General features: G+C 41.4%; 1 protein-coding gene and 1 long non-coding RNA gene across 3 annotated transcripts in view; one reads left to right on the forward strand and one right to left on the reverse strand.

Annotated features, from left to right (window-relative positions):
• Positions 1 to 1,467: 1,467 nt before the first annotated feature.
• The window catches only part of malrd1 (MAM and LDL receptor class A domain containing 1), a 78,618-nt gene continuing 55,380 nt past the window's right edge, over positions 1,468 to 24,705 (reverse strand). The window contains exons 22-33 of one of the 2 annotated variants that reach the window (XM_013276476.3): positions 17,864 to 17,992; positions 17,595 to 17,756; positions 14,851 to 15,008; positions 12,149 to 12,350; positions 11,321 to 11,599; positions 8,604 to 8,729; positions 6,742 to 6,808; positions 4,145 to 4,236; positions 3,952 to 4,048; positions 3,788 to 3,848; positions 2,534 to 2,629; positions 1,468 to 2,428 (exon numbers count right to left, since the gene is read on the reverse strand). In XM_013276476.3, coding sequence (XP_013131930.1) covers positions 2,330 to 2,428; positions 2,534 to 2,629; positions 3,788 to 3,848; positions 3,952 to 4,048; positions 4,145 to 4,236; positions 6,742 to 6,808; positions 8,604 to 8,729; positions 11,321 to 11,599; positions 12,149 to 12,350; positions 14,851 to 15,008; positions 17,595 to 17,756; positions 17,864 to 17,992 — 1,568 coding nt within the window. In that variant the 3' untranslated portion in view covers positions 1,468 to 2,329. Of the gene's footprint in view, positions 2,429 to 2,533; positions 2,630 to 3,787; positions 3,849 to 3,951; positions 4,049 to 4,144; positions 4,237 to 6,741; positions 6,809 to 8,603; positions 8,730 to 11,320; positions 11,600 to 12,148; positions 12,351 to 14,850; positions 15,009 to 17,594; positions 17,757 to 17,863; positions 17,993 to 24,705 lie in introns of those variants that run through there. The other variant, XR_003221780.1, reaches the window with a different exon arrangement.
• LOC112847937 (uncharacterized) lies at positions 2,506 to 4,260 on the forward strand. The gene is made up of 3 exons (XR_003221781.1): positions 2,506 to 2,634; positions 3,978 to 4,067; positions 4,175 to 4,260. It is a non-coding gene; the product is annotated as an uncharacterized LOC112847937 (long non-coding RNA).

Consider the following 24,705-nt stretch of genomic DNA (forward strand, 5'->3'; position numbering starts at 1 on the left):
GACCAAACCCCTGTTGTGCTTTTCTGGCTCTGAAGGGCAGAACAGTGTGCTATAGTAAAGGCACTGAGCCATCTAAAGCGACGGCACGAACAATAAAAATAGAGGAGCAGCTCACAGAATGAAATTGATCCTGTGGCCCTCTGATAAATCTCTGACCCAGAAGCCACCTACAGACTCAGCAAAGACTCTGCGCTGATGGAGAACAAGACTAAACAGTAGCGACAATGGAGACTGCGGTCATATAAAGTCTAAAAATTAAAGACTCATAATGTGAACCAGTATGAAGGGGTGAGAGTTTGTTTTGATGGGCTTAGACTGAGTGCAAAGGCTCAGAGTACTCTCTGGCTGTGGTTACCAACACATATACCTGACATCTATTATAGATGAGATGGAAACTGGGCTGGCTTTAGAGGTATGCACATCAATGCTCAAATTCCTCATAAAAGCTGCCATAAGAAAATTACAAAATGCAAACTTTAAAAAATAAAACCTTGAAAAAAAGGAGTATTTTGTCAGCCTATTAAGTCTGTAGTCATGACAATACAAATGAGAGGGTAATAAAGAGAGTCACTGACATTTATATTATCAGTATTTTTGAAAAGACAAGCTTTTCTACAGTCATGCCCATACGCTAGATTAAAACAAACAATCTGTTACCCGGAAGTGCGCTAAGCTAGGGTAACCGCATGTTTAACAGCAAGAAGAGTGGGATTGGTCATATCACATGACTCTTGGCAAGACGTAAATGACAGCCTTGCGCTGTGGGAAGCTGCCTACATGCTTTCTTCAGCATGCTCGCTGTACAGTACATGTCCTGATCTTGTAAATCACAGTGATGACTGTCAAATACGACAAGACTATTTATGATGGCACACGTAAAGAAAGCAAATCTGAGCTCTCATCAGATTTATAACTGGACCAGTTTAACTGGATGTTTATGATCCAGGTGTCCTGTGCTGGTTAATGCGCAGAGTTAGAGATTCACTTCACACACCGCACAAACAGCAGCCGGAGAACGACAACTTGTAATGGATTTTAATTTGCAAATAAAGCAGGGCCAAACTATTTTATTTGCACTTGTGAGGATTAAAAAAGATCAGTAATGAACTCGGGACTCTGTTTGGAGGCTATGTTGTTCAGCAGAGCATTTTAATTCAGTCAACTGGATGTGTTCTGCTTTTGCCAACATGAAAAAAAAACCTTTAATCACCATTCACAACCCGTTCTAAGACTTAGAATTGCAGCAATTAAAAAAAAGAAGAATATTTTTAACTGTCTCTGCATACTTGAGACCTTTTAATGGAATAGATTAACATGACAGTGACTGAAGTTATCTACTTTCTTGCCACGATTTTGGGGAGAGGATCATGACTACTCATGTCTTTGCAGGAAAAATAAAGCTGTGGTCGGTTAAATTTCAATTATGTTTCTTTATAATAGTAGAGTCACAACAGTTGCTTTATATTGTAAGGTAAAGACCCTACCTATTGATACTATCTCTCAGTGGTTGGCACTGTTGACTCCCAGCAGAAGGTCCTGGGTTCAAATTCAGGCTGGATACCTGCTGTTTTCCAGGTACACCAGCTTTGTCTCACAATCTAAATGGGGGTTGATTGGCAATTCTAAATTGTCTGTGGGAATGGTTGTCTGTCCCTCTGTGTTAGGCCAGTTAAAATGGATTATCCAGGGTGTCATGCCTTTAGCTCTGTGACAGCTGGGATAGTCTCCAGCCATCCCACAACACTGCATTACCAGATGATTGAAGCCTAGATAAGCAAAAGATGATGGGTTCTATACTAAGCAGATAAGCAGCAGATATGCTAACCATTAAAGTCAGGTTAAGCCTCCAGCATTATCCACTATTTTAATTGGGCCAATATGCAAGTCTTATTGAACTTCTCATTGAAGTCTCACCAAGAGAGTTTGGTGTCTGTAGAGCAGAACTCCTGTGGATAAATACACAATGCTGTTTATTCATACTTATGTGCATGTCTTAGATTGAACAATCAATTATTCTGTGGGCTTTAAACCTTTATTTAAACATGTAAGTATCACATGAAGTCAAGCCGAGCTGGTATTGTGAAATATATCCATGTCACCGTTTGCATCCTCTGCCCCACTCTGGACTTGAGTGCAGTAGGTCAAGACGAACTCCTCAAGAGTGTGTACGCACAATTCAATACAGCGTGAATACATAAGGTCCACTGATGAGTCGCCCGTCCTCTTTGTCTCCATGTTTTCTGCATCTCGATGGTTTTGTTGCATTGCTCTTAGTTGGCATTTAGCCAAAAAATTATCTTTAAAAAAATAAATGTGATGTCCGTTGTTTTTATGCATCAGAGGTTTTGCTGTCAGCCTCATTATGATTAGGGGGGTAATGGTACAAGGGGTTGGAGAAGGACAGCTTGGCATCTTTCCAGTTCAGACCCTGTATGGATGAATACACACAAAAAAAGACAAATCATTTCCTGTGTGCTGATTTCTGCACAGGACATTAGAGTGAACGCCAAAAGGCTGTGTACAGACACCATACCTCTACCTCCTTCCTCCAGGGGTAGACACTGATGGAAAGCCCGTGACCATCACTCCTCCTGGGGTTCACACTGGGACAGCCGCCCGCTCTTTCATCCTGAGGTATCGAAAATCATGTACATGGGTTTAAAATGAGATGAGGCTTAATGTGCTAGAGTGCATGAAATGCAAGCGCAATTAAAATCAAATTGCCTTGTTATGTGTACATAATTACAACTTTAACCTCCATAAAATATTTCATCATCTTGCAGAGGTGGAATAATCACCGACTGTTTCCACTGCTGTGTAAGTGCTGAAGTGCATCTGTCATGGATATACTGGTTTGGAGCTACAACGCTCTACTTAAAATTGCCAGTAAGAAAAATGAGTGTAGTTAAGCACATTTCGTGTGCTGTGCTTGTGTGTATTCAACATGCACTTTAATAATGTACTGATTAGAATTCATCGACGTAAACTCTTTTCTCGTGTACATGAAGATGGAAAATGGTTCATAAAATAATCACGAAACTGTATCCAGACATGAAAGGTTTGGGAACTACTCACACATTCATTTGTGTTTATGTGTTTATGAATTATAACTCTTACAAACATGCCACATGCACAGAGCAAAGTTTTAATCCACAGTCATCAGAGCAATGAAACATCACTCTGACTTGTATTACTCAGTGACACGCCCGTGTAGCTAAGAACAAAGTTTGTTTGTGTGCGTCTCTCATTTCATTATCCAAATGGAAGAGCTGTGATTGTATCATGTCCTACGCTCGGATCTTTCTCATTGATAGCAGGAATAACAGCAGAGATCAAAATAGCAGGAAACAAAACACACAGTGGGCGGACAATAATATGAGCGCCCGTGTAAAGTAATGCAAGCCAGTGAAGAAGCAGTTTCTAAAGCCTTTCATCATGTGACCTTGATTAAATTGGATATTTTTGGCATCGCAGCTTGTGCTGTTGCATTTGATCAGATTATATAGTTCAGTTATTGTGTCTACCTGCTGTATAGGCACTACAGTGTGTACGTACAACACTCGGAGAAATACAAACTCATAGCGACACACAAACTGCAAAATCAATAATCCTAAATCAAAAATCTAATTTTGCAGAAAGGCTTCTGGTGAGCACCTTCTGACTTCTTCTAAAATTAAATCCACTTATTGAACAAATGTGAGAACAATGGTAGAAAAATTTGATTTGTGTGGCTGAGAAACTTAATGTTACTCAAAACATGACTGATTGGACATTTCTGTGTGCTGACCTCTGCTTTCCAGTCGAAATTTGGGTTATCCATCACCCCGTAGTCCGTCAGGTTGGACTTTCTGTGGAGCAGGCAGACAAACTCATCAACGCATTTATCATGAACATAATCGTTACACGAAGGATCAGCAGTGAAACAGCAGAACGAATTAAGCTCCAACTCACATTAAGTGGCACTTTCTCTTGCACAGAGCCAGAACACACACAGCGACTCCGAGTACGAGCAGCAGCAGCCCGATGCCGATGCCAACGTACACAGGAACTGCAGTGACATTAACGGGGTAAGTAAGGATGCAGTAATTACACTCAGGCGAGTCATTTTAATAGAGGTGAGAGAAGAGGTGGGCTTCTTTATTACCCATCTGCGTGTTCTCTGGTTTGGGTGAAGACGTGGAGAGGGAGGGTTTCTCTCTGACATGGCAACGGTTTCCTGTCCATCCCGGGTGACAGCTGTGACCACGCAAGGAAAAACAAACATAAGATGAGACGTGGATGCTGAAACCATATGTCTTGTTTTATGTAGCATCTTTTGGTGATTCTGACTCAAATGTGCTTCTCAAATGTGAGTCTGTACTGGCCCAAAGATAAGAGGAATAAATGAACACAATATGCTTGTTTTATGATCTCCATCTGTGTAAATGCTCTTTTCTTTTAATAATCCAGCACAATAACATGTTTTATAATCAGATTTTGGGTTGGAGGCCCTGGGCTACACTTTAAGAACCACTGGATAGCTGAATATGTCTTTATATTTTCTAGGTTTCTTGTCTTGAATGAAGCAACTAGTGGCACTGTCATCCATTACTAATGAACTTCACATGCACATATATAATAACACTTAATTAAAAAGACATAGACCAAAACTTTGGTAAGAACAGGATAATGTAAAAAACCTCCACAGACTTTGATGCTAAATAAAATCAAATACTAAAACAAAAGAAGTATAATCCTGACAGTTTCTATTAAGCTTATTGAACATACGCGTCTTTTACATCTTGACAAAAAGTGCAAGATTTATCTGTTGGACATCAAGCATGGAAACACAGGCTAATTGCGAATAGTTTGGCCGGTCTGTGGAGCTGCATCTGGAACGAAAGTTCGTTCCTCTTTTCCAAAGCTAAGACTCTGCTCCAAGTCAACATCTGTTCAGTATCAGCTTGATTTCAGAGCAACATTGACCTTCTAATTCGAAACACACAGCTCTCAGCGAAGCCAGACTGAGTCATTGTCATTCAGAGGGGGTCAGCGTGCATATTGTGCGACTGTCTAGCCGTGGCAGTGGGCTGCTCCTGGCCTGGTTCCCTGGTGGATCCTGCTCAGCAGAGTGGAGGAACGTGAGGCAAATACTGAGCCAGAGGTGCTGGCCATGAGTTCTGCTACAGCAGGGCTGTTATCAATGCTGGAACAGCTTCAGGAAGTCCATACCACACTGCAGTGTGAATGTCGGTGGTAAGGTCCTCTTACATAATGAGAGGAGGCGGTGGTGGTGGTGGCGCTGCACTGGGGAATGTTGGACGGGGACATGAATAGGAAAGGGGAATCAAACACAGGAGGACTAAATGAGGGAACGAGGCAGCATTTCTGAGACAAAAAGCATTAACAAAAAAAATCTTTTGACAGAAAGCAGGGAAGGAAAAGGAAGAAGAGGTGTCTGGAGAAACAGATGAAATGCTCCCTTCTCCTTTTTGCTGGCTGGGCAGGCGTGTGGGTGCACTTGATTGACAGCAGCTGAGCTCTGGCAGTGAAATTGGACACAAAGTAAACAAATTTGCGGTAGTGCCCACATGTCACGGGCAGACAGCTTGTTAGCAGTACTGAAAAGCAAAGACCACACCAGCGTCTAACCTGTCCGAACTGATACCTGCAGGTACATTTATATTCTGTACGTGTCGCCGAGCCTACAAACCGACATTAGCAGCTCGCTTTTTGTCAGGACGTGCACGACAAGACGTGCGTTCATCTTTGCAAGTTAGATAAGAAGCAGACAAGCCAGTATGGGCTATTTAGCATTCAAAGTGTGCAGTTCTTGTGCAGCAGTTCCACCTTCCTGTAAAAATGGTTTAAAAGGAAGTGAAGTTGTTGAAAACCAAAATTTGGATTAATCCAGTTTCTTAGTTTTGTCTTAACAAGGGAATTCCATCACAAATTCATATCATCCAGGAATTTAATTCCAATTGAAGGTGTTGCTTTTCTAATAACGTGACACTTATTGGATCGTTGACATGGCGTGCAGTTAGTTATGTGACTTTAGGGAAGGTGTATCTACCCCGCTGCATGATTCACATTCATGTGTTGGAGAATTTAACCTTTGGTGAAGAGAATGGGGAAATGTGAATGTCCCAAAGAGGATTCACCGGTGCATAATGATGTTAACAGATCCAGCACCAAGTCTTATAATTGCATTCTTTCTTTTATAATGAAAAATCTCATTGCAGACATTCCAAGCTGCTGATGCAGACAGCTAGATTCACGGGCTTAATAAAAAAAAAAAAACCTCCAACAGAGTGTCTGTCTTGAATGTGTTTTTGAAAGGTAGACGGCTGTATTATGCTGGCAGGTTAATCTGATGCATGGCTTTTTGGGGGTCTACCCACTATAGCTATTCGTAGTGGAGACCACGATTAAATATTGACCAGGAGAAGCCAACAGAGATTCCCAGGAAACACTATGCTGGCGGATAAATGAAGGAAGAACCACCCTGCTTAATCTGCAGGGGATAAGCAGATTCCCACATGCTTCACGGAGCGTGTCTTTTCCAAGGAAAGAAACAAGACTGATGGGATTTCCATGTTTTAAAGCTCTCACAGACAGATAAAGGATGAGAGGGGGAGTGGGAAGAACAGACATGATGCTTATCTTTCTTTTGTGCATCTTAATGAATGTGACTGAGTTTGTGTATTAGTCTGCTTATAGATGCATGTTTGTGGGTGTGTGTCTGGGTGAAGATCAGCTTACATGCAAACAGGCCCCTGTGTCATCACATGGCATGAGCCGTGATACATGCAATACATCGGAGGACATTCTGCAAATGAAGAAAAGAAAATGCAGCATCACCACACGTTGTATGAAGAAGGCAGGATACTCAAATCCTCACTGTACTCTGTCAGTAGCCACCATTTCTCTCCTCATCTGACAGGAAACAGACATGTGGCTGTTCAGAAGATGAAATCAGTCAATTATGTTGTTGGGGGGGGAGGGGGAGTGCACTGTTGAGTGTCATCCATTAACCTCTGCAGAGAGCATGAGCAGTTAAGAGACTATGCATTCCAGCCACTTAAAGTGAGTATGTTTTCAAAAATAAAGACACCGATGGCTTTTATTTACTAGTAAATGTCAGACAACCATTTGCTTTTAGTTCATGTGTCAATTATTCAAGGTAGGTCGCTCCAAACATCTTGGAGTTCTTATGAGGTCTTTTCAAGGTGCATCAGAGAAAGAGAGTGATTCCTAAGTGCCATCTTTCTTGTTCTTCTTGTGGCTGTGATCAATAAAGTTGCCCACTTGATTTTTATGGGAAGGAAGCGCCAAGAGTGTTGAGCCAAGACTGTGCTGGCATATCTAAAATACTCCAGTCTTTTCAATTTGCTTTCCACCATAGTGCATGTCATTAATGTGGCCAGTGCCTTCCCTTAGTTGTGTCAGAACATTACAGTAAAACTGTTTTGGAAGAAATTCCTTTGGTGTTGAACATTAAGGAATCTTTGACTTAAAATAGCCGTTTGGTCTCTGAGTCATAGCTGAAGGACCGACTCTCATCTGTACCGATGTTATGTCCATGGTGAAAGAGCAGTCTCATGAAAGAGCGGTCAGAATGGGAGTGAAGTGAAAAGAGCATCTTGGTTGGAAGTAGGCCAGAGGTGCACAAAGTGACAACTTATCCAACCAGTTTAAATAAGGTGCGTTTTATGATTTCTAGTGACTGAATTGCAGCTTTATGGTCGCTCCTTATACGACCGGGTTGGAGGATCGGCCCCTTTGGGATCAGTCACCAGAAGGAGAATCTGTTATTTATCTGTTATTTAAAATGTAATGAAAAATGTTGCATAGCCGTGAAGATTAAACCACTTTAGCACGCTTTTTTCCCCTCGCCCACCTAATCTATCTGATGATGACTGCTCCTGCCTCCATAGGTTGGATGAGGGTTATTAGGGTTGCCTTTTAAATAATCATCATGCTGGAAATACCATTATGAAACCCTGAAGTGCTGCTCAGCCCTTGATAAAGTGACTTTGGCTTGGCAGCAAATGCAGGCTGAATGGGAGGTTTGGGCTTATTTCTCAAAGATGCAGGAAAGCAGAGGTTTTAATGGATCACATTTTGGCAGCTTGCAGTAACACCGTAAGGTGTGCTTTGAAGACTAAACAGCCAGACCTGAAAACGTCCTGAGAGTCCCTCGAAATGGGCAAATATGAGTGAAGTACTGGAAGCACTTAAGGGAAAACTGACTCATGAGAGGGCAATATATAGAGAAAGGTATGTGCTAAATTAAATGTGAAAATACTTTAAAAGATTACTTTTTCATAAATGGATACAAAAAAAAGACGTGTCATTCGAATCAAAGCAAATTGAGATGTAACGGCACATTGGAAGTAAATGTCACAGTGATTGACATCAAAGCTTTAAAAGAAGCTAAATTAAAGCATGAAGTGACTAATGAAAGTAGAGACATTTGATCACAGCTAAACGCACAGACAGACGTGACACAGAGGTGGTAGAAATTACACTTTGGAGTAAGTGCAACCTGCGACATGTCAGGAAATCATACAACAGGGCTACAGTTAATGGCAAAAAAGGGTAAGGTAATAAAAGCGTGTTACCATGGCAGCTGGATTCATCTGAGTGGAATGGCAGGCAGTCGACAAAATGGTCACAACGCCTCTGAAATGGGATACAGCTAGGCGAACTTTCACACACCAGTTCTCCCAGCTTACACTGCAGCCAAGCTGGTGGAAAAAATGAGGAAATATGAAGAGGGGTGAGTGTTAAATTCACAGACAGTAATGAGTGTATCGTAATCACAGTAGGAGAACTGCACTGCTCACTGCCTTTTTAAAGCATTTTAAGGAGATATTCTGCAAGCAATTGCACAAATATTCAAGAAGTCCAGCTTCTAACTCCAAAAACTTTCATTTCTTCTGTATCGACAGGCTCCGTACAACTAATGCTGTCAATCAAATACACAGTCAAATTCACTTTATCGAAGGAACATATTTTAACACAACAAACGCTAACCGAGGCCCATATAAACGTAACACACACTAAAAATAATCAAGTAGTTCACTGAGAGTGTTGGGATTTAAAAGCATGGACTGAGACCAGCTGACTTTAAATAGAAGGACACACAACTCAACAGGCCTTCATAGTACCCACGGTGATCCTCACTCACACATACTGTTATACATCTCCGATTACTGCGTTTACCCCAGTGCAGATGAGGTGACTGAAATTCAACCTATGGTGCTAAAAGCTAAATAAAAATGATTAAACAGGGTCTTTAATCTGTATGCAGAATGTACCCACTATAACCTGCTCTGTTTAAGTAAGAAGTAAGTAAGTATAGCACCAGTAAACCTTTACCTTTGGTAGAGCATAATATGACATACAGTACATGGAACCAGCAAAGACAGAAAACGTTTTTTTTTGCTCTTACTGATGACTCAAAGTGTTCAGTACCACAAGCAACACTTATACATCTGTATGCAGTACATATAGCTCACATCCACACCTATGACCTATAAGCGTTACATGAGCATGCACGTCTTCAGACCAGTGGTTCTCAAACTGCTGGGCAGGCCCGTACTGGTCTGGGCATGGTGCCTGTGCAGGTGGGATGTGAGTAAGTATGTAGGGGAAAATACTGGAAAAAATATGCACAAGAATTGTGTCACCCCTCATTTCTTTACATTTAGCTTCAAAAAAGCCAGACTTTTCATTTTTAAAGTGGTCTAGAGCAATAACTTTGCAAGCTTTCTAAAGGTCTTTACATTTTTTCTGGACATTAGCTGCTTTTTCACACATTTTAAATTGAGTTTTTCTAACTTTTTTTCTAACCATTTTTAAGGAAGTGAAGTGGGGAAAAAAGCTGAGGTATGCCAAATTACACAAGAACTGGACTGAAAATCAGCATCATTGAACTTTCTGATTTAAATAATTGTCAACATGTAAGGAGGAGGTCAGAAGAAGGTATCTATATCATGGTTTAGGGCTGCACTTCAGTCAGTGGTCTTGGGGATCTTGTCAAAACTAAGAACTCATGAAGGCAGAAAGTTAGCATAGATATTTGATCCAACGTGTCTGATTAGCAACAGTTTGATTTTTCAGCAGGAGAATGACCCCAAATGCACAGCTAATGCAGTAAAAGCACACCTGGGTGGAAAAGCACATAGTGGAACACTATCGGTCATGGACTGGCCTCCCCAGAACAGACCTCAACGTTAATGAAGCAGTGTGAGGTCATCCTCATAAAGAACAGGACAAAAGGCAGAAACATCCAAAGAAGAGCTTTAAATGTCTTTCAAGAAGTCTGGAGAACTATTCCTGAAGATTACTTAAAGAAACTACAAGAAATCTTGTCTGAGAGAGTTCAGACTGTTTGGAAGAATAAAGGTGGTCATACAAAATACTGACTTTAAGCTTGTTAGACTCTTGCAAACTCTATTTTTGTCGTATATTCTGCATTTTCATGTATATTTGCAGATATTTCAGTAAATTTCGGACCATTTCCCATTTTCCTAAATATAAAGAAATGAGGGGGTGGCTGAAGAATTTTGCACAGTACTGTAGATAAAACTGGAGGGGGGTGAACTTTTTCAGCTTTTGAAGTGGAGCATGCCGCAAATGAGATATATTGCTTTAGACTCTTGGAGGAAACCAGAGGACCCAAAGAAAACTCACATAAGCAAACTAAACACAGGAAGAGCCCAAGATGGTTCAAACCCAGAGCCATAAAGCTAACAGGGCTAACCACTGCATCAAGGTGCTGGCCACAACACTAAGGTGGAAATTTAATGAAAAAATGTGATAACCTCTTATAAATCTGAGGTTTATCATTTTATGTGGAAACAGCTTGTATATACTGTGACCCCATTGTATTTTTTGCCGTTTGCTTTAGACATTAAGATTTTATCCCAACACTTTTTATATTGTACCTGTTTTTAAAAATCTCAAAGATGTAACATTGGATGATGACACTGGAAGATGAAACTGAGAAAACAGTCATTGTTGCTTTACAGCACGAGCTGTGAACAGTTTAAAGGGACTATTTATTCAGTGGACAGTAGTTCCAGTGAAAGCAGTTCACAGTGAGGTTCGTGGATTATCCAGAAACACGTGAGTGAATTTTTGAACTATTAAGCTCTATCAGAAACATGTTTACGGGAATTTGTGAGAGGTTTTCATCTCATCTGTTACTTATTAAACATTAATTCATGGGATCTTGTCTAAATATGGGTAAAACCACCAATTGTTTCCTTTTTTGCCAGAAGTGCACTTCAGTTTTCCAGCCTCAGTGAAAAATGAAGAGGTGCTAACTTACGGCAGCTGTATTCATCCTCTCCTGTGGGACAGTCCACGACTCCATCGCAGCGCATTATGGATGGGAGGCAGTGATGATCTGAACACTGAAAATACCCAAGAGGACAAAGGCCCTGAGGAGGAAGAGTTCCGGGTACCACAGTGGGACAATGCTCTTCATCAGACTTATCAGCACAGTCGGGCTCCGTGTCACACAACCAGCTCTCTGGGATACACTGGAAGGAGTATGCACACTGAAACTGGTTCACACCACAAGTCAGTGGCTGAGGAGTCACAGGTTCTGAGGTGGAAAATCACAGTAAAGATACATGCAGAGAAAAGGGTTAAATAAACTTGATTTTCAGTCAAATACAGTAAAAATCCCCCTTTGAGAAATCCCAGGATTGTTTTTGAAAGTATGTTAATGGTTTTTTTGAGACCACAGAGGCTTCGTCAGAAAGCCAGTGAAAGAAACAGTTTGGGGTGATGGGAGGACAGAATGGTGAGGGTGAGGAAACAACACAATATAAATGTAATTGCTTTTCCTCCCCATTGCCCTCCATGCTGTCCCTCGGCATTGACCCATTCTCTGCATTGAATTCATATGGACCTACAGGGCAACAGGCTCCATTAACTCACTACACTTTCCCCGAGGGTTCACACTATTTATATGGAAACTGAGGAGAGGAACATAGATGTTGGAGGACAGGAAATGTGAGGGAAAAATGGGGAAATGGGAGAATGTGAAAACTGGAGATGAAATGAAAAATGAGAATGGTGCTGGAAGGATAGGAAATAAGGAAAAACTAAATAGAAGGGCAAAGAAGGCGAAAAACCTTCAGGTCTTTACCTCCAACTATACACTCTGCAGTGTAGGAAATGTCATCCAGGGCGATGTCTGTCCACATGTCTCCACCCACCTCGGCCTCAAAGGTCACTCTGAAGGGTACCGTGTTGGACACGATGACATTAGCGTATGTCCACTGTCTGCCGTGGTTTCCAGTGGCTGCCCACATCAACAGACGGGTACCGCTGGGTCCAACAGTAAAGACCTGGTGAGGTCAGGTGGCACAAAGTGACATTTCCATTTGATGTATAACAATATGTTTGAGTGAGACCGTGTATCATCACCATATAAATTCCAGATAAAAACAAAATTTATTTTCTATTATTAATCAAACAAACAACATAAACAAGTTACTTTTTCAGTCTTTAAACCTTTTTCCTTCAGTGGTGACAGGGTGTTTACACATCACCTTTACATGCAGCATTCTTTGCTTAAATAAAACCAGTAGAAATGCAGTGTAGAAAAACACAACTGCATAAACAATTGGAATACTAGTAATAGAAGTACTGTAAAGCTTCAGTGTTTCCGTGTGTCTTACTTTATGCATTTACATGTAACATGTAAGGAGCATAGACTGTACATAAAAGATGTCTGTAGCCACCAGGGCCTCAGTCACGTAGATCTTAAGACCAGTCTGCAAACCTCTGAAACCTCTGGTCACAAGGGAAATAATTGTATTCCCCAACTGGTTGGCAAGTGATTGCTGGTGGTTGCTAGCTGTTGCCAGGTAAAACTGGTCTCAAAAAGTGTGCTGCATCAAAAAACTCCAGATTATTTGTACTTCTCTCACTGCAGCCAGCTTAGGCTTCAGTCATAGGCCATCCTCTTGAAAACTGAATTGAACCATCCTCTGGTTCAGTTCAGTTTCATTTATATAGCGCCAAATGACCCAACAATAATACAAAATAGTTGTTAGGGTTAAATGCATATTCTCCTATTGTTTAACAAGTGGCATTGTTGGCAGATTGCTGTGGTTGCTGGTTGTTTTCAGGGAGGACTTGCCTGCAAACACTCACAAACTAACTACCGAGCTGTAGTGAAACTTGGAAAAAGTGTGGCTTAAGCTGGAAAATGTTGGCTCTCTGAGTAAAAGTAGTGCTTTTCTGCTAACAAACAACAGACGATCTTCGCAAACTGCTAGCAACCAAAGAAACTGAGAGGTTTCCATTGGAGCACTCCATATTTCTTTGTGACCAGTTTCACGTGAGACCAGCATCGGACAACCAATTGCCAACCCGTCAGGAAATACAAACTTCTCCCCCAGCGATTGGTGGTTTCCAGGGGGTCGCCAATCAGTCGTTAACTTTAGGTCTGTGTGGCTGGAGCCTAACTTATTTATGAGGTTCTGATTTAAAACCTTAATCTGAGTCTTTTGGCTACTGTCATCTTATGTTATTTTCCTTTATTTTTTCTTATTCTTTAAAATTTTAAATGAAATAAAATAAGTGAGTGATGGATCTAGCTGAGAAACTGAGGACATTGAACTCTCATAGGGTAGCGCCTTGACTACAAAGTCACAAGCTGCTTAATCATCGTTAAATTATTCTAGATAGGAGCATAATTTTAAAATTGTTTTATTAAACAGCTAGCTAACAACTGGGAACACAGGTCACCAATAAAAAAGACAGGTTTAAGGCACTTTACTGTTAGCTTTATTTAACATACCCTTATTTAACATTAACTTGTAAAGACGGAGAGACCTTTGTCTTTGTACACTTACAAAACTTGGCTGCCAGACTTTGATCCAAAACTAAAAACTCCATCACATCATCTTTTAAAATGTATTTTAAGATTTTATTGATTAGTACAAAGACCTGCACGGCCTCTTTTCCAGCTACATCTCTGATCTCTTATACACACACTGCACTTTAAGGTCCTCAGGCAGTGGTCTGTTTTGTGCTCCAGAGGTCTGGCTGAAAACTAAAGCATACAAAGCATGTTCAGTCAAGGCTTCTCCAACAGTCTGCTTGAGGAAATCAGGTCAGCTGAATCACTGACCTCCTTTGTATCGTCTCTTAAAACAGACTTTTATGGGAGAGTATTCCTTTGTTTAGTTGACTTTCAATTTAAAAATACACTTTTCAATATCGGGGGTGTAGTGGAACAGAAGCAAAAAGTAGCACGAAATGGAAAAATTCAATTAAAGTACCCTAGAATATCCTTCCTTACAATACTTTCTGATGGCTTATTTCAAAAGTGGAAACTCTGAAGTTTTAATAGTTGTTTTTGACTAGCAATACAGTAATTTATGTGTAATTTGGAGCTGTGAGTTTTTGAGTAGTTTTGTTTATAATTCATGTGAATTCCTTGTATGCACATCATCTGTGGCTACGCATGGAGTACACTTCCTGTCTAATTAGGGTTTTTAGCAAATGCTTATTGTTTGTTGTTTTGAAATTAACCCATTTAACAAAGAGAGCTAAAAAAGACATGAAAAGACAGATATGATAATGACGTTTGTAAGCTGACATGCTTTGATGGATTATTTGCAGGAAAGAAGACTTTCATTCCCTCCTTTGGGTATCAGGTGACTGACAGTAAGCAGAGCAAAATATGGTGATAAGCTGAGTAAAAGAGGAAAGAAATCTCTGACAAATCCAAATTAAGCTTTCAGTTTGGATCATTTCTTAGCAGATGACAGTTAAAAAAAAGCCTGATGCCCAAAAGCAGCAAACAGAAGAGAAATGTGTCTGAGATGAGGTCACCTTCAATGTTCCCATCCTATCAGAACCATGCATGAAGAACCAGAAGCGCAGGTGACACAGGCCGATGCTGGCAGGAAACGGACTCCTGGTTGTCACCTTGGCAACATCGCCCTCACGCTGAGTGGCTGAGTTTATATACAGGAAGTTCCCTCCACCACCTTTGGAGATAAATGCAGTAAATTACAATTGCAGCACATTTATGTAAGGCATGAGTAATATCTCAGTGCGATGAACGATGAAGCTGAAACGGCAAAAGAAAAGCCACAGCCAAACCCAGCTCAACCATCAAATTTCAGCTTTGCTGCAGGAAAGAAATCCAATAACCTTATTCTGCTGGTTCAAATATGCACGATATTTAGAAGGAGGAAAGCTGTCGTTAAATGTATCCTGCAGCCAAAAGCTGCAGAGAGCTTCTTCAGCTCGGCTAGGCTTGGAGATGAGACAGCATGTGTGCAGTGCCAGAACAACTTGGGAGTTTTCCACATGAGTTAAGGGGGATTTAAGGCCATCACAATCCACAGTGCACAAAAAAACCTGCTCACACCCACAACACAGATTCCGCTGCAGTGAATCAAAGCATAAAAGTCAAAACAAAGTCTGTGCATCTATCCAGGCAGAGCTCGTTTTCCAAGAACGTGTACACCCATTACCTGATCGTATAACAACAGGATATTTGCAGAGTCATGCCTTTGTCCAGTAAGCTGTAAAATCACGAGTCCACCCAGTCCATCATTCATCCTTCCGATCAATAACCTCAAATGACCAATCAGGAATAGCAACCTAGTGACAGCCAGTACAAGGTGGAGTTACAGCTGCAACTCAGAAGAGAACAGCTGGTTCATTGAGTGCACTGTCACCCATGAAAAATGCTGCTTTGTCCTCAGTTTTATGGTTCTCATGTGGCATGCAGGGACAAAATAGCTGCTGTGTGTGTGTTTCTTTACCTCCTTACTTTCTCCTTAACGGTTTTCACCTGTGCGCTCCACTCATGCTGCTCGTCGTCCTCATTTCAAACTGGTCTGTCATCATTCAAGGCCTTAAATAAAAAGGGCGTGCTTGGAGAAGTCACTCGCTCATTTTCTCTACCCCTTACACAGCCTCAGACAGGAGTGAGCAATTGGTACAATTTTATGTTGCTCATGTCTTCAGAAACAATAGTTGCTAACTGTGCTGTGGCAGACAGATCTGTGGACTTGCACTCGTGCACATCTGCGCACAAGGGGATGGAGGAGGGATGTAAAGGGGAGAGTTCCAGTTTTATCTTGGAGAGATGCTAAAGTGTATATTTACCAGTGGGAAATCACTCTTATTTAAACTTGCTCACATATAGCAATAACTGATTTAATCCCTGGGTAACAGCATATTAGTACACAAGTTAATATTAATAGTAGACTTTTGTGGCACACAGTGTGCTCTTCTGCTGCTGTAGCCCATCTGCTTCAAGGTTTGACAGGTTGAGTGTTCAGAGATGCTCTTCTGCATACCTTGGTTGTAACGAGAGGTTATTTGAGTTACTGTTGCCTTCCTATCAGCTCAAACTTTATTGAACTGATACAAGTAATTTTCTTCCAAAGAACTGCCGTACAATGGATATTTTCTGAAATCCTCAGAACAGCTCATCTATCTCCAGCAATCATGCTGCATTGAAAGTCATTTAAATCACTTCGGGTCTTAACCATGCCTGAATACATAAATGCACTGAGTTGCTGAAATGTGATTGGCTGATTAAATATTTGCATTAATAAGCAGTCGAGCAGGTGTAGTCAACAAATGTATTTTCAGCTGGTGAGTTATTGATGCCTTGAAGTCTTACAGAAATTTTGATTAACATTACTTTGCATAGATGTGGGTAATTGTAGCCAAAGTGTCGTTAACTTTCAATCAATCAGTTTAAAAAACAATATTTGAAGCAGCTTTGCTTCATATGATAAGCAGGAATGCTGTTAAGCTCAGTTTGACTCAGACTGATATTGATCAGGAAGTATTTTTAACCCTGCCTTCATGTCGGTGTCACACAGTCCTATTTTCCAGCTGTCAAGTTGTAATTACAAAGGCGCTGCCAGAGAGCTGAAAACATGGAGGGTGTCAGGAGAATGCAGATGTTGTCTGCTCCTAATTTTGAGAAATTGTTTGTTTTTTCTGCCAGTGTTATTAACAGGAACAAACTAGGAGGCTGGCAATGTAAAAGAAATATATAAATATTCTGACATACAGCTGGGTATTAGTGAGAAAAAAATCAGGGCTGCAGTGCACATGTTGAAACAGCTAATGACATATATATATACAACATTTCTGAAAGGTGCTGACAAATGGCGATGTCTTTGTGGAAGAAGCATCAGATCAGAAGATGCTCAGACTTTAATTCTGGGTATCAAGTAAGTGACACAAGGATGGAGGATTTTTTCAGACAAACGCAGACAATAGTTTGTTAGCGAGCACCTTCTGTGGGATACATAAGAGAACTTCAAAATACACGAGTGACGGGAGAAGGGAGCGGGAGATCGACAGACGGCTAAGCGGAAGAAGATGGATAGGTGGATGGATGGAGTACTTCCTAAAGTATTTTATGCCGTAGAACAAAACATTGTGCTAATCTCAGACCTTATTTCAGCCATCTACCCAAAAAGCCAATAAAAAAAACCCTCCACTTACTTCGGGAAAAGAAAATCAGAAGTAAAAGCACATTTTTCTTGTTGTGTATGATCGTATTTTTGGGAAGATTTTAGCGGAGAGCAGCTGCAGACCTTGGCTGTGGTCGGTGATAGGTCCAGCCCCTGGTGTCTCAGTACTGGGACCAATCCTCCAATCAAAGTCATCATCAGGGTCTTGAGAAAGTTGGCATCTCTCTTTCCACTGGTCTCCCTCCATGTTGAAGCTACAAGCACCTGGCGAGCTAATTATTTCGTCTGCCAGAAAGAAAGAAATTGAAAGATGAAAGGAAAGAGTTTGCAGTCCTGATTCAAAGTTGTCCTTCTGCTCTCCAAGAAGGGACCTATTTATCATTTCTACTCACCGCAGTCGGCTTCATCCGATTCATCAGCACAGTCGGCCTTGCCGTCGCACACCAGGTGGGACTCAATGCAGTGGCCGCTGCGACACACAAAATCTGTGGGCGCAGGACAACCAACGGCCTCCACAGTGGCTAAAACATACAGATAATTATAATGAATAATCATAATTTCTATTATTCCTCAATAATTTCATTCCCATTTGAGAAGAACTTCACTCCCTTTTCTAATCCAGACAAATTAAATCTGGCATTAAATAAAACGCTACGATGAACAATTTATTAATAAAACACAGACTTCCTGTGCTCAGCACCAAAGAACAGCAGCGGAGAAGAAGGTAAACAAAAGCAGACAAAGACCTGTCAGAGAAATCAAAGCCCCGTCCTCCTGCACCGCCTTGTTTGAGATGGAACAGAGAGGAAGGAAAACAGATCAGGTGGATCACAGACAGCACGCACACACACACACATTATCCATGTGTCTGTGCGGATGTGTGTGTGTGCACGGTTAAACTTCAAAGGCAGCGACATTAAATGATGAGTGAAATGAGGAAAGAGTTGAATTTCATTCCAGGAGGTCAGTGGGGTTAAAACCCATCATATAATAAACTGAAAATCCATTTTAGCGAGCACTCAAAGTTGATGGAAGTTGTCTGTCTGTGTCATTTGGCTTTGGACAGACAATTTGTCTGCTTGTGTGTCTGCAGTCTGTTTTGATCTATGCCTCCGCTTAGATCTGTAGGTCAGTGTTTATGTTCTCCCGTGTATGTTTGTTTATACGTGTGCACTGGAGATGGAGATGGAAAAGGGTCGGCAGAGCAGGAAACATCCCCCCTGGTGCCCAGCCTCGTGCCAGGTCCTGTTTAATGTACAACATCTGTCTCAAACATAAATATCAAACGGCGTCTGTCAGCGACTGTCATCCCAAAGAAAATCAAACTCTCCTCTCGCTTCGAGACCCACCAGTTCTGCCTTTCTTTTTCTCCGAGTGTGCCGGCGACAGAATCAATTTCATACTCCAAACTATCAGCTGGAAAGATCATAAAATAATTTCACAGCATAGTTATATCGCGCTTATGAAGCTTATTGGGAGAATACGTTGATAAAACGACAGCAGAGAGGAAGGCTAGAGAGAAACTGAAAACCATTTAATCCACTTTGTGAAATTCGGGCTGAAATCTTTTTTAGTTTTTATTTTCTCAACCACTCTAACTGCTGGAATTATTTACTTTGTTGCGTTAAGGCACCTGGGTTGGTGCGGGTTTACATCATGCTTTGCTTTACTTTAATCTTACATTTACAAAGAGACTGATTCATGGGTCCAGCTTCTTTTAAAGGCAAGATAAAGGCTATTCTCCAGACCTCAGCAAACATGAGCCGCTATGAACACAAAGTTAATAAAAGACATTTTCCTGATGCTTTTAAAAGTTTAGTTGAATTAAAGCTGCTTTTTAAATTTAAGAAGCAGTAAGAAAGATTTGCACTGCCACTGTGCACAAAGCGACGGTAATATATGTGCAGGGGTTTGCCGAGTGCCAGCGAGCCTGTGATTACTTTGCCAGGTGGTGAGATTTCTGGCTTTTAAAACTTTTCCTCTCCACTGCTCCTTTTTTTAGGACAGTGAAATTTAAAGACCCTTCCTATCTCCTCTGCTCACCTACGATACTGCCTGCAGTTTCATTCTGTTTTAAAAATACTTCAGCCGTGGATGAAAGTATGTGTAAGTCCTTTTTTGCGTTATTTATCATTTACCTTTGCTGGTTGGTTGGCTCTCACCTGGCTGACTGTTTACAATATTTGCTACTCTGATCCTGCAATTCACAGTTATTCACAGTTAATTAGTAAATCACTTGTAAACTTTTAAACATTTAAAATAGCAGATGCAGATACTAGATTTAACTATGTAAAAAAAAGTAAGAGCTGTCAATGACATTGGAGGTTTAGATTCAGGAACATTATGTTTCCCAAAAAGGAGGTCAGCTGACTAAAAGAAGAGTCACACATTTTTACCATCAATGGATTTTTTTCTTCCCTGATGACAGCAGTATATTCCAGGATGAATATACCAGGTTTCACCGGGCTCAAGTTGTGAAAGGTTGGTTTAAGAAACATGAGACATCATTTTCACACATGGATTGGTCGCCACATAGTTCGCATCATAACCCCGCTCAAAATCTTTGGGATCTGCTCAAGAAGACTTTACGCAGCACTCCCAACTTTTCGATCATGACTATAAGTGGCAAAACATAATGTGATTCTAAATGGGAACAAATGTTGTGACATTGTGTGCTACTTTCTTTTGACCGTGCAGCTTTTAACACAATTCTGTCTTTGCCCGTTGCTTTGTGCCTAATAATTGGTCACAAAATTTCTCACCTTGTCTTTTGTGATTGGTGCAAGAATCCATGGTTGTTTTTTATTCGGTTAAATTGTATTTTTGCTTAGCCAGTTTTGTTTACTTCTATTTAAATTTCACAAATTTTATTTTATTGTATTTCAGTTAAGTTTTTTTTCCTTTTTAAGATATTTGTTGTAATAATAATAATAATAATCATAATAATCATAACTAGAAAGCGAAAATTTCAGAAGAAATTTTATGTGTGCCTATGCCGCTGCTAATCTGTGTAGTTTTCCATTCATACGGCTACAGACAGCAAAACTCAGAAGAGCAGCCATTCTCCACCATGAATTATGGTAAAAACAAACACCGCTCGCGCCTCACAGATGACAGCTTACAGTTTTGGGTAAAGATGAGGTCACTTTGTACAGCCCCGATTTGCAGACGCTGTGCACACAGGTTCATAAGCAGAAGTCCCTCTGTACCACGGCAGACCCCGACAATGTTTGCACGAACACACTTTGAACCAGTACGTTATGGACCACTTTTCACACATGGTTGGTGTACCCTCCCAGCCAGCTGTAGCTTTTCAACTCACAGCCCGACACACACCCAAAAAACAGCCGAGAGAGCACAGACTACGCCCGAGAGGTGTGATTGCAGATGCCCCTCAGGTGGGTCCACCTCCCCTGCAGCGGCACTGCAGACCACGCCCCGCCACACATATCAAACACGTAAAATAAATATTTATGCACTTTTGCATTCACTTTTTGTTTTTTGTTATTTTTACACAGTGTTCTGAATGATGAACAATGGTCTACAGCCAATCTTGTGTATTATTATACAAACTTTGGTTGTAAGATTCAGATAACTATTTAATAAAAGCTAAATATTTTATACAGGGAGTGCAGAATTATTAGGCAAATGAGTATTTTGTCCACATCATCCTCTTCATGCATGTTGTCTTACTCCAAGCTGTATAGGCTCGAAAGCCTACTACCAATTAAGCATATTAGGTGATGTGCATCTCTGTAATGAGAAGGGGTATGGTCTAATGACATCAACACCCTATATCAGGTGTGCATAATTATTAGGCAACTTCCTTTCCTTTGGCAAAATGGGTCAAAAGAAGGACTTGACAGGCTCAGAAAAGTCAAAAATAGTGAGATATCTTGCAGAGGCATGCAGCAGTCTTAAAATTGCAAAGCTTCTGAAGCGTGATCATCGAACAATCAAGCGTTTCATTCAAAATAGTCAACAGGGTCGCAAGAAGCGTGTGGAAAAACCAAGGCGCAAAATAACTGCCCATGAACTGAGAAAAGTCAAGCGTGCAGCTGCCAAGGTGCCACTTGCCACCAGTTTGGCCATATTTCAGAGCTGCAACATCACTGGAGTGCCCAAAAGCACAAGGTGTGCAATACTCAGAGACATGGCCAAGGTAAGAAAGGCTGAAAGACGACCACCACTGAACAAGACACACAAGCTGAAACGTCAAGACTGGGCCAAGAAATATCTCAAGACTGATTTTTCTAAGGTTTTATGGACTGATGAAATGAGAGTGAGTCTTGATGGGCCAGATGGATGGGCCCGTGGCTGGATTGGTAAAGGGCAGAGAGCTCCAGTCCCACTCAGACGCCAGCAAGGTGGAGGTGGAGTACTGGTTTGGGCTGGTATCATCAAAGGTGAGCTTGTGGGGCCTTTTCGGGTTGAGGATGGCGTCAAGCTCAACTCCCAGTCCTACTGCAAGTTTCTGGAAGACACCTTCTTCAAGCAGTGGTACAGGAAGAAGTCTGCATCCTTCAAGAAAAACATGATTTTCATGCAGGACAATGCTCCATCACACGCGTCCAAGTACTCCACAGCGTGGCTGGCAAGAAAGGGTTTAAAAGAAGAAAAACTAATGACATGGCCTCCTTGTTCACCTGATCTGAACCCCATTGAGAACCTGTGGTCCATCATCAAATGTGAGATTTACAAGGAGGGAAAACAGTACACCTCTCTGAACAGTGTCTGGGAGGCTGTGGTTGCTGCTGCACGCAATGTTGATGGTGAACAGATCAAAACACTGACAGAATCCATGGATGGCAGGCTTTTGAGTGTCCTTGCAAAGAAAGGTGGCTATATTGGTCGCTGATTTGTTTTTGTTTTGTTTTTGAATGTCAGAAATGTATATTTGTGAATGTGGAGATGTTATATTGGTTTCACTGGTAAAAATAAATAATTGAAATGGGTATATATTTGTTTTTTGTTAAGTTGCCTAATAATTATGCACAGTAATAGTCACCTGCACACACAGATATCCCCCTAAAATAGCTAAAACTAAACACAAACTAAAAACTACTTCCGAAAACATTCAGCTTTGATATTAATGTGTTTTTTGGGTTCATTGAGAACATGGTTGTTGTTCAATAATAAAATTATTCCTCAAAAATACAACTTGCCTAATAATTCTGCACTCCCTGTATGAGAGTAAGAAAGAAAAGTATATCTTTGTGTCCACCTTTCTCTGTTAATGCCCTACCTGGCCCCCTGGCAAAAGCTTTGCTAGATCCGCCCCTGCACAGTTACCAGCTGTCAGCTAAATAAAAAAAGGAGCTTGGTGTTTATTTCTCTCAGAAACAGTTCATAACTTCCCTTCAACTCATTCATGTCACCGAAAAAAAAGGTAAACCTGTTTCTCCATCACCAGTTCAGCTCTGATGATTCAGTAAGGTCATCTCCTGGTTTCGACCAGCCGCTTCTACAGCTGTGGCTCCAGCAAACATCAGCTGATACTAGAAATTAAAATCAAATGAATTCTAACAACAGCTGATCAAGCTTAAACGTGCTGCTGTTGTTTAGCGCGATAAACAAACAAGAGAGAAAAGCCGATCATTGATCAGTTTCATGACTGAAGTTTGAACAGGCGAGAGAATGACAGGGGAGGCTGTCATAAAGTTCAACATCAGTAACTTAGCGCGCACACAGCTGTATAGAAACTCCATCGTGCTAGCTACCACGCAGTACGAGTTATTATAACTGATTGTAAAAAACGAAAATAAACTACACCTAAACTCGGTTTATATCTGACCCAAATAGAGTGCAGGTCATAACTTCTTACCTGAAATTCAGTTCACCTCACGCTCCGACCGGCAGCCGCCTGCTTCTCCTGCCTTCGGTTTCCCTGATCCACGATCTACCACCGGTCGATCGGCGGTCGCCTCGCCGCCTCGTTCCCCGCATGTTCTTTCTGACACACACCGGTGGATAGCTGCCCTCGGTTGTAGCTCCGCGTCAGCGACTACCAAACAACTCAGTTATTTTTCCACATCGACCAGCATCTGGACAATCCACCGCCTTTCACTGTTTGTACCGTTACTAAAAAAAAAACCCTCATCGGCTCATAAAAACGAAAAATAAGTCCAGCTATGACCCTGAGTCAAAAAGACAGCCAGCTCGGGTTAGCTAGCTACCTGTCTAGCTCTTTGCAGGCACCGAAAACATCAGAGCTAATATGGGATGTCTTGGTAACACGAGCAGATATTTGAAGTTTACATCTGGCCAATCCACCACCTTTCACTGTTTATACCGTTACTAAAATGAATAAATAAATAAATCATCGGTCCATATAAACGAAAAATAAGTCCAGCTAAAACACATACTGTCGGCGAGCGACCGGGTGCTGACACGAGTTTCACCCGCCTCAATATAAGCCAAGCCTGGGTGCTTTTTCACGAAGGGTCGCTAGCGGTGCTAGCTAACTATGCTAGCGGCGCTAGCTAGCTAGCCGGCTATCAGCAACACATAAGAGAACTGCTGCTAAATAAACTACACCTAAACTCGGTTTATATCTGACCCAAATAGAGTGCAGGTCATAACTTCTTACCTGAAATTCAGTTCACCTCACGCTCCTGCCTTCGCTTTCCCTGATCCACGATTGACCTCCGCGTTAGCAAACACTGGTCGATCAGCGGTCGCGGCATGTCCTTTCTGTCATACACCGGTGGATAGCTGCCCACTGTTGTAGCTCCGCATTATAGCACCACCAAACAACTCAGTTATTTTTTCCACATCCAGCTGTAACTCCGATTCTGTGCGAGCATTTGCGAGAGACCGGGGAGGTGAAAGGAGAGAGAGAGTCCCCTCGCTGTCCATTTGCAGCCAAGTGCGGCAGCTAGCTAGGTAGCCGGCTAGCTGTCAGGCAGGACCGAGGTCGTCAGAGCATTGTCGCTAATATGGGATGTCTTGATAAAACAAGCACATATTTGAAGTTTACACACCTACATTCTCGCCTGAAAATATCTTAAAAGTTTATTTTGTGACCTAGAAACACTAATAAAAGACATATAAAACGAAGTGGTGGCCGCCATTGTTTAACTCGGCAGAGGTGTGCTATGAATTGTGGGATATGGAGTTTTCCACCAAGCATAGAAGCCATTGTGTTTACCGTAACTATTCAATGGTTCGCGCAACCTTAAAACCTCCAATGGTTCCTGAAAGCAGCGAGGGTGCGCGCGCCATTGATATTGTC

The sequence above is a fragment of the Oreochromis niloticus genome, linkage group LG9 (genome assembly GCF_001858045.2).
Source record: "Oreochromis niloticus isolate F11D_XX linkage group LG9, O_niloticus_UMD_NMBU, whole genome shotgun sequence".
NCBI lineage: Eukaryota > Metazoa > Chordata > Actinopteri > Cichliformes > Cichlidae > Oreochromis > Oreochromis niloticus.